Source organism: Corylus avellana, chromosome ca5, assembly GCF_901000735.1.
Source record: "Corylus avellana chromosome ca5, CavTom2PMs-1.0".
In the NCBI taxonomy this organism is placed as follows: Eukaryota; Viridiplantae; Streptophyta; class Magnoliopsida; order Fagales; family Betulaceae; genus Corylus; species Corylus avellana.
Window position 1 is genome coordinate 1387174 of NC_081545.1, and position 11142 is coordinate 1398315.

Sequence of the window (11142 nt, forward strand, 5' to 3'; positions counted from 1 at the left end):
CTATAAAGAGTTTGAGTCTCATTTTCATTTAAAATACTTCCTAATAAAAAACAAAAATTAGATGAAATATATATAATATAAATAAACCCATATAAAAAAAAAATATTGAGCATAAATAATTTTTGACGTGCTGGTTTTAGCACGTCAGAAATAAACCAGATTTATATATATATTAAGCAGAAATAATTTCTGACGTGCTGGTTTTAGCACATCAGAAATTTCTAACGTGCTAAAACCAGCACGTCAGAAATAAACCAGATTTAAAAAAATAAATAAAAATTATTGAGCAAAAATAATTTTTGACAGTCTGGTTTTAGCACGTCAGAAATTTCTGACGTGCTAAAACTTGCATGTCAGAAATAAACCTGATATAAAAAAAATTAAAAAAAATTAAAATAAAAAAATTTATTGACGTGCCAAAGTGACACGTCAATATTTATTGACATGTCAAATTTTAGAACGTCAATAAATATTTAAATATTAAGTTATTTAAATAAAAATTTTAAAAATTAAATTAAATTAAAATTTCCTGAGGTGTCAAACTGACGTGTTGAATGTAATACGTCAATAAATATTGACGTGGCATATTCAACACATCAAAAAGATGTTGATACATCAGAAAATCCTGACGTGTTGAATGTAACACGCCAATAAATATTGATGTGGCATATTCAACATGTCAAAAAAAAAAAATTTTGAAGTGCCACTTTTAGCATGTCAACACTTACAAAACTTGGACACTGTTTGCCACGTCAAAAGATGGCTGATTTTTTGTAGTGTTGGTGTGCATACCGAACCATCAGTAAAGTTATATTTTTTATTATTTAGTCTATCTAACTTCACAATTACCTACTTATCAATAATATGATTACAAGCTTGTTTTATTTCTATAATTATTTAATATTCTTTCACATCCCACTAAATTTTTTAATTTCCTTTTTATAGTTTAGGACTTATCTTTTATACTTAACTTTTATATACCTTAACACTTGGATTCAAAATAAATTAGATCCTTGTTCTTTTTTGCTTTAGCCATGCCAACCGGAATGATATTACATATGCTGTAATTACTTTCATTTTCCACAATCAAATCATTTAAATCGGCTTAATTGTAGTCAACCTCTATTTAATATTTTTTCATCACTGCATGAATTTATAAATTATAACCAAACTTAACAAGTTGTAATATTGTGTCATTACTCAATACAATCAACAAAAGTTTTTGAAGTGTTCCAAAAGACTGGCAAGAACATCGAGAGACTTTTCTTCTAAATTGGACTGGAAGAATTTTTTTAACCTACTTTATAAAAGTGACATATGTCCATTTTTTTAATAACATGTGAGATGTGTAACGCCCCAATATTTTTCGCTAGCAAATTAATATCGAAGTCGTGACGCTGCAACTTTAGAAAATACAATCTTACAGCGGAGTATGTATATATTTTTTTTCTTTTTCTATGACCTAGGAATAACTTACACAGCACAATTGAGCTAACTGAAATACCTCAAGGTGATATTTTATTTAATAAAAATAGAAACATGGTTTTCATTATAACATATGTACACACTAGGTGTACCAAATATATGCCATAGACAGCACCAAATTAATATAGTAATATTTTTTAAGTCACACATATCACCATACGTAATAAAAGCGATTAACATAAATGAGACTTGCTTCATAGAGTAAGCATCAATCCTGCAGCAGATGGTCTATCAACCATCAAAACCAGTAAAAGGATCATCGTCATCACTTTCTATTCCTGCATCAAGGTCTATGTAAAGATGACATTATCATATTTACATAGGCAAACAAGTAAGTAATTTATTTTCCTAGAGATAGAGACTAAAAAGACTAGTTTGAACAAGTAAAATTAAAGACTAAAATATATAATAATGAATGAGTTGCAAATGCAGCATAATGACAGATTAGTTTGTATTTTATGATAATCTTTCTTCAGACCTCTTGTCATGAGCTCTCAGCCCGCTTACGTTCGTTATGCCCCTCGCACTTTAGAGATTTACTTGTTTGGTGCTAACAACTACACCGCCCCAGCTTAGTTATATATTAGGCCTATTGAACAGTTATATACCCCCATCCATTGAGATACCGACAGTTCCTCACCGCAATCCACCCAGCTTATTCTTAAGGTGGCTATCTTATCAGCTCATTTTGTTAGACACATTATGCAGCAGTTGTATTACAAAATTATATTAATAAGATAAAATAAGAATTCCTATAACAATAAAACAAAGCTAGTACTCAGTAAGTATATCCATACTTACACTCCTTTGTGTAGAATTCTGCTCCACTTCTGCATATAAATACATACATACAAACAATATTTACATATTAGTTCATTCTCCAATAATATCATTGTTTAAAGACCCTCATCTTTTTATATTTATTTATTATCCGTCACTTCACCTTTACTTACTCATTTTATTATATTAATCTAAGATAGTCACTTATAGCTAACTTTATGTCTAAATTCATTTTTGGTGACGAGGTTAATGGCCAGTATCACTAAATACAAACTAGTATTATAAATAATATATATAAAGCATGACTCATATTTCAAATGAGACCAATGGTCCGCACTTACCAAAATATGAATCAAAATTTAAATGACAATAAAAGAAATGACTGAATGTAGATACTGAATTCATATTTCGGGGATGAGACCAATGGTCCGTACCGCCAAAAATATGAATTAAACTTTAAATGACAATAAAAGAAATGACTGAATGTAAAAGCTGTAAGTAAATAATATATAAATAATATCATAAGCCCTTAATTGATTTTGTCTACTAACTCATTATTATTAATTCCTTTGTATTCATTACTCTATTTTACATCATACACTTATTGGGTCTTAAACAATTAAATGAGAACAAGTGATACAAGCAATAAATCATGATATTTATACATCATACACTTATTGGGTCTTATTGCATTTTTAAAAAAAAATAATTTGGGATTTTAAACGAAATCGCAACTTTAGGGTGTTTGGGATTGTGATTTTAAGAAAGCAAATTTTAAAATCGCAAAAAAATCTGTGATTTCCATAAGCTAATTAGAGGGTGCTTATTTGAAAAAATGCGAATTTAAAACAAAATCATGATTTTTATTAAAAAGATATTTGGCGCAATAGTTAAATTTTTTAGAACGGGAATGAAAAAAATACCAAAAATACCCACCTAAAATATATTAAAACCCTTCTTTTCTCTTTTTTTTTTTTTTTTCTTCATCCTCTCTGTCTTGTTCATCGTTATTGTTAATTTGGTTATGAAACGCAATTATATGCTAATGTTATCCAAACACTCAATTGATAAAAAAAAACTACTTTTAACTATATTTTACCAAATGCCTATGCGATTTTAAAAACACAATTTTTAAAATCCCACTTATTAAAATCGCACTCCCAAACGGGCTCTTACCCAATAATCCTTAGAAGTAAAACTCCACCAAATCTTCTCTAGGTAGCTAGTTTAGAAAAATAAGAACACTTGAATACTACAAGATCTAGGTTATATGCTATTTGACTTAGAACTAAAAAATAAAATGAAAGGAGGAGCAAGCAATCTTTACTTTGTTCTAAGATTCTAAATGAAAAGCTCAAGTGAAAATGAATTAAGTTAGGCTTCTATTTATAAGAGAATGAATGGTTATGATTTATTTTTACACTTTTGATCCAAGGGTTGAGATGTATTTAACCAAAAAAATGAACCTAGTCCATATTTCATGATCTATACCAATTAGTATTTTCGTCCAAAATGAGGGCAGTGTATCCTGATCCATTTTTCGATATCCAAACGTACTCCGATTCACATGAAATTTTGAGAGTAGATAGAGGACTCCAAGACAAACGTTTTATATTTTTGGTTCGATTTCATCCGAGTTTGTTTGACTCTGTTTTTGGCTTGTACAATGTTTCAAATTCAATTTAGACTTTAACTACTTACATTCCCACTTGGCCACTTGCCTTATTAAATGATTATTATCATGATATTTCTCATAACCCTCATTACTATAAATTTTTAAGCTTTCTACAAAGGTAGCTAGCCTTGGTATCTTTCTTTAGCAGTTTTAATCTCATTAGACAGTATGAAAATTAAGACACGGTTTCTTAGGCTAAAAACAAAAAAACTTCAAATTAATTATGATTTCACTAAACACCAATATAGATAATTTCTTTACTAAATTGGGTTTAATTATGCCCATAAACATATTAGTGAAGCTAAATTTTAGAATTGAAGTGATATACAAAAGATGTCAAAAATCAATGTAATATACATTTAACACTAAATAGTTATTTAATATCATTAATCCACATATTATTGTTCTAATTTATCTATTATTCTTTTAATCTATTTAATATTATTAAAATAAGAGTTTTAAAATCTAGGCTGTTACAAGATGCATATGAGTTTTTAATAAAATTTATTTCAAATTTGTCCCTCACTTTAATTTATAGACTAAGTTAAAGGAAATTTTTTCAACCCAATTTAGAGGAAAACTCTGTCCCAATAACATAGCTGCCCCACCAATCTAATGTACTCATGTTTTTTTTCCGTTAATATGTTGGATTTCATTTAATTATTTGTTACTCACACAAAATTCTAAAATTCACCTGCTTAATTCTAGTAAGATTTCCAGTAATATTGGTCCATAATATCTGAATCTCATCTTAAAAAGATTGGAGAATGGAATATATTGGACAATTCCTGCCCCCAGATTAACAAGCTTTCTCGAGAATTAAATAACCCCGAAAGATTTGGTTTAATTAGGTGCCGTAAAAGACCTCTTTTCTAATACAAATAAATAAATAAATTTGAAATTAAAGCAATTCCTACCTAATCCAAATCATTAGATGCAACTCATTTTTTTTTTTTTTTTTTTTTTGCATTTAAAGCCTACGCTAATCATTCTTGTTGCAGTTATCAATAGCAGGATTCCAATTAAACTTTAATTATTATTTTTTCCTTAATGTAGCAGCTTTCACTCTATCTATTTATTTTATTTAAAACTCCAACTAAAATTGGGGAGATGTGCATATTGATGAGTGTTTGAATATGACTTGAAAAAAAATTCAGAGGCAATAAGACAGCCACCTTTGTTCACTAAAAGCGCTTTTGGACAAAAGCTTTATTTTTTAGATTTGGGGCAAAAGTATATTTTGCTTATTTTTATACTTTTTGAACTACTAAAAGCGCTTCTAATTTTTTTTACCAAACAAGTATTTTTTTTTTCAAACGAACTTTTTGAGTGTTAAAAACACTTTTAGGTCTCTTAAACACAATCTCAAACAAGCCCTACATCTCTTAACAAAAAACACACAACAAACCACAACTTTCAAAGAATATACTGATGAGCCAAAACAGAGTAAGGTTGTTCAGGAAATTAGTTACACAATACAAAAATACATCAGACAAACTGATGCAGATCAGATCTCATTCACATACCCCCTGGTACTGCGATCAATCTTGCGATCGAGTACACGATTGAGCGCCCACCTGTGCTCGATCGCACCTGTAATTGTGCTCGAGCGCACACGGGAGGCTTATGTTACTTTTTCGCATTTTATTATTTTCTAGCCGACTTTATGTTGTTGTTTTAGTATGGTTAGGGTTTTAAAAGTCTTTATTTTGTTATTTTATTATGTTTAGGGTTTTGAAGTATTTATGTCATATTTTATTAGGTTTTGGGTTTTGAGCTATAAATATATGCTTGTAGTCTCCAGAGAAAGATAATTGTTGATTATTATTGATTTTGATTAATAAGAATACTTTGAGTTGAGTTTATTCCTCTTTTCCTTTAAACTTTAGAGGGTATCTATTGTTTTTAGAAAAATTCTTAGATCATTGATAGATTCGAGATCTAGAATTAGTTATCCACTGCTTTATTGTTATTCTTCGCTGCAGCCTACTAAGTCACACTGCATCACAAACAATTCATTCATAATTTGAAAAAACTGGACTGTTTGAAAAACTGTAGTATTAAAGCATTTTCCGTCTTCTTTTAATTGAGTCTATTAATTAGAATGATTGAACATCAATGGCAATGCAGAGTTCACTGACTATCATATATGGTGAAAGGTGAAATAGAATAAACTTCTGTTTGAACAAAGTCTAAAGACACATCGAAAATGGGTTTGCTTGAACTTAGAATGATACAAACTAGGAAGACCTGAACAATACAAACAAGCTATGTGGGTAGAAATGGTTGTATTTTTTCTGTATGGTTTTGTTGTTCTTGGATTGGGTATGGTTCTGTTGGGCATTTCTTGTTTTCTTTAGTTCTTTTGGAAGGAATAGAAGGTTCCTGATTGGATAGACCAAGTGATTGTAAACGCAAATACAACCAAATATTCTAGGGATTACTTCTGACATGGGCACCTTTTTACCCTGTACAATTTTTTCCCAGAATTTCTAATGCAAGGTAAATAGCACGATGGATGAGCAAAATTTTGCTCATGAACTAAAAGATTAGGCATTGAAACAAGAAACCATCTAAAGAATGAAAAGAAACTGCAAATAATGCATTAAGACCCTGTAATTTGGAGATGCCATTAGAATTTCTATAACAAATCCAAGAGGGTGGAAACCTTTGGATAAGTAATGCAGTCTATATATAAAAGATCCCACCAAAGCATTTCACATACGAACATCTTCATGCCACACTAATCCAAAGTACTACACCAAAACAATAATTAAAAAGGAAAGAAACACATTTCACTGAGAAATAATATTAAAAGTAGAAGACACGGGTATAATAATACATAAAATGTATCTTGCCCAAACTACTTTATTTAAATTCTGCATCTCCTCCCACTCACTGGCCTCATTCGTAAGGTCTTCATTAACCAATCATGTTTCCTTGCAATCACTATCGGCCCAATTATTACTCCAACAACAAATCCAAATCCATATCCAATCACAATTATTTTCCAACCAAATTCAAATGGTGATCCAAAGTCTTGACTTTCTTGAGAGATTGAAGGGTGAGAAGACGGCTCATTAGAATTCTCACATTTCCTTGTCAATGGTCTTCCACACAATCCTGTATTCCCTTGAAATGATTTGTTTTCAAATGTATTGAATTGTCTCCCTTGTGGTATAGGTCCCGTGAGATTATTATGAGAAACACTGAAGACTTCTAAGAAAGTAAGTTGTGCTAGTTGTTGTGGAATCTCCCCTGACAACTTGTTTTGAGAAAGGTCCAATGTTTCTAACTCTGTAAGATTCCTTAAAGATGATGGGATGCGACCAATAAGAGCATTATTAGAAAGATTGAGCAATTGAGCTCCCTTTAAATTTCCAATAGATTCAGGTATCTCTCCAACAAATTTATTGCTTGAGAAATCAATGGCTATGAGCAATTCTTGGACCTTCTCGTAGAACAAATTATTGCCTTTGTTTGTCATCATCATAGAGTAACTATAAGTGAGCCAATCGGAATACCCAAAACCTTTTTGCGTTTGGAAGTCTGAGTATTCTTGAATATATGTTGACAGATGCACATTCTCAAAATTTTTGACCTTCCAATTTTCAAGAAGTCTCAATGGTAGCTTTCCCATAAAATCATTGTGGGAGATGTCAAGGATCCGCAAGTTGGGAAACTTAAAATAGGTTTGAGGTGTCCCCATTGAACCATTGAATTTGTTTGACCGTAAAATAAGGACTTCTAAATTTGGAAGATGTCCCAACCAAAATGGAAATATATCAGTGAATTGGTTATCACTAAGATCAAGGACCCTCAACCATGTACACTTGGCCAGCAATCTCGGTAAATGCCCTTGAAATTTGTTTTGGCTGAAATTTATTATCCTCAATTGGCCTCCTCCTATCCAAGTCTCTGGAATGCTTCCTTGAAATTTGTTTCTTCGCAAATCGAGTACTAATAGAGAAGCACCAAAGTTGTCTAAGCAGTGCGGAAGTGAACCACTTAAGTTGTTATTTGCCAAATCAAGGAATTGAAGAAGATTCAAATTGCAAAACAATTTTGGAACATTTCCAATCAATGAATTATTTGAAATATAGAAATGCGAAGTGGAGACTGGTGGAATAGGAAGTGATCCTTGGAGCAAGTTTGACTCAAGATCAAGAACTTGTAGACTCGCAATGCTTTTGTTCCACATCCATTCTGGGACTTGGCCATGAATCTTGTTGTTGGAGAGGTTTAAAAACAGCAATTCATCTTGGTCTTTAAGAAAACTTGGAAATTTGCTCAAGTTGCACGAAGAAAATCCTAAAACTTGAAACTTTTGATGAGTTGCATTGGCACTGGTTTCTTTAGTAAGTAAAGATAATTGATTACCAGAAATATCCAATGCAATTAAATCTTTGAGTTTAACAAACTTGTCAAACTCCACAATGCCGTTAAGGTAGTTCTCAGAAAGATAAAGAACTTGAAGATTCTCGAAGTTGAAGTCTAATTTTGAAATTTGACCATGAAGCTTGTTGGCTGAAAGGTCCAAGAAAAATAATTGTGTGAGGTTCATAGGCCCCAATGTAACTGGGCCAGTTAACTGATTGTTGCTCAAATTAATGGCTTCCAATTGTGTCTCATTTATAAGCCGTAAATTCAATTCACCACTCAAAAGATTATTGCTTAGATAAATGCCACTCAATTGTGGCAAGTTTACAAGCTTAGTAGGAATTGGACCCATCAATTTATTGTCGGAAAAGTCTAAAAAAGAGAGTTGAACAAGGTTTTCAAGTGAAGGCGGGATGTTACCCACGAAATCGTTATTTGAAAGATCAAGATCATTGAGTTTAGAGAGGTTACCAAATGAAGACGGGACGTTACCCCCAAAAGAGTTGTTTCGAAGGGCAAGTTCAGTGAGTTTAGTAAGGTTACCAAGTGAAGATGGAATGGACCCCGAGAAATTGCAATCAAACAATAGCAACTCTGTGAGTAAGCCAAGGTTTCCCATGGAAGCGGGTAACTCACCTGAGAAACTCGTGTCTGCAAAATCCAATTCCTCAAGTGGACTACTCCATGTAAAGTCAGGCAAATAACCGGTGAGGCCTTCATTGACAGGTACAGAAAGAACTCGCAAATTTGATAGCTTAAAGATGCCTATTGGAAATTCCCCGTGCAAATCACATCCACCAAGAGAGAGGAATGTTAACAAAGACAAGTTTGCCAAAATATTAGGCACCATAGAACTAATAATCACCCCACTCAAATCAAGCTTTTGTAGGCGGGTCAAATTTCCAACTAGGTTTCTTAGGGTGGGCTTTTTGAGTTCCAAATGGGGATACCAAAGAAGGGGGATATCATGATAGTCTTGAGATAAATCGAGGGATGACAAGTGCGACAATTGTGAAACTTCTAATGGAATTTGACCAGAAAATTTAGACCAAGAGAGATTGAGATGTGTTAGTCTTGAAAGATCACGTATTTGGTGTGGGATATGAGAGTAGTTAAAGTGATTGAAGGCAAGGTTAAGGCTTTGGAGGTGAACAAGACGGAAAAGGCTGCTGGTGGAGTTAATAGAACCAAATAGACAGCTACTACTGAGGTCGAGCCCAATTACATGACCCGTGTCCTTGTTGCACTCCACCCCATCCCATGAGCAGCAATCACTTTTGTTTGCTTCTACTGTCCACGACGCAACCTTTTGACAAGAAGCAGACTGATGTATCATGCTACTATGACGAAAAGGATCATAAGATGCAGATTCATGGATGATAAAGCTGTGCTTGAATTTCAACAAGGCAGAGCTCTCATCATGATGGCACAGGGGTTGAATAAAAGGAGAAGATTGAAGAGAGAAAGCGAAGGCCATGAAAATGATGAGAGAAAGCAATAAACCCATAGCGTTATATTACTGTTGGATATGATGTGCTTGGTAATGAAGCTCATAATAAGGAGAGAGCTTTAATTTATAGGCTGGATTTCGCTTTCGATCGCTTGTTGTTGCAAACTTTTGCAAGTATGTCTACCGTGCAAAGAAATGAGACTTGGTTCCTTTGAACTTATCTACGTTAATTCACTCTATTTAAATTCAATATTTTATATATTGGACTTCACCTATTAAAAATGAGTTTGAGCCTACAAGTTAAGGTGCATATTAAAGTATTGATTAAATTTACCTCTTCCTATCATTTTAAACTTTTAAAACAAGTGATGATTTAACATGGCATGAGAGTCAAATGTCCTGAATTCGAACATTGACTACGTCATTCATACTCTATTTCAATTAAATATTCAACATGTTAGATTACACCTATGAAAAAAGGGAGTTTGAACTAAATGTCCTCCATTATGAAATGATGATTATTTATTGAGAAGAATACATTTTACCCGTAGAAGTTGCACCACTTTTACTTTTTATTTTTGTTTTTAGGAGATGAAACATACGTCCAAAATGTCTCAATTTTTCTTTAAAAAAAAAAAAATCAAAACAAAACAAGAAAAAAATAATAATGGGAGGGTGGCCAAAAGTCCGAAACCATGAAGTCCTCCACTATGAAATAATGAAGTCCTCCACTAGGCCAAAGTAGGCGAAAAAGAAGTCGTCCACTATAATTATTTATTACAAAGTTATAGCTTTTAGATTTGTATGCAAAGTCATTAGGAACAGGTCTATTGAGTTTTCAAACTTAATTCACATGAATGTCCCCTTACTAATATTTATGATAATGAACCTTTAATCACGAAATTTCTCTGCAGATGAGACATCTTGCCTCAACAACTAAGGACCGCCATAATTTTGCAATATCTTGCTAGCACAAATATTAGAAGTTCTATATATTAAATTGAGAGCTTTTGAAGTAATTGTAAAAGTGATAGAAGTTTAGGATCAAAGATTACGTAAAGTTTCCAATTTTTTTTTTCTTTTTTTGAAAAAACATAGGACATAAATTATATTCATTTTTTACAAATGAAATGAGATAAAGTTAACGTCATTTATTTAGAAATGACCTAATGGACTTATCGTCGATTTTCCGTAAACGAAGATATCATATTAATATATCCTCTCTTTTTTTTTTTTTTTTTTTTTTTCTAATTATATTTAATATATCCTTATTTGTTCAGAAACAACAACAATTTCTAATTTTATCATCGCTCATAACCAGGGTTGGATCATGTATCGCCATGGTTAGGTATGGTTGGGCATGATCCATCTC

At 32.1% G+C, this 11142-nt stretch overlaps 1 protein-coding gene across 1 annotated transcript in view; it reads right to left on the reverse strand.

The window, feature by feature from the left end:
* LOC132180650 (receptor-like protein 7) overlaps positions 1-9827 on the reverse strand; it is a 12309-nt gene extending 2482 nt beyond the window's left edge. The window contains exons 1-2 of the mRNA XM_059593542.1: positions 7516-9827; positions 6868-7440 (exon numbers count right to left, since the gene is read on the reverse strand). Coding sequence (XP_059449525.1) covers positions 6868-7440; positions 7516-9827 — 2885 coding nt within the window. The remainder of the gene's footprint in view (positions 1-6867; positions 7441-7515) is intronic.
* Positions 9828-11142: the final 1315 nt, after the last annotated feature.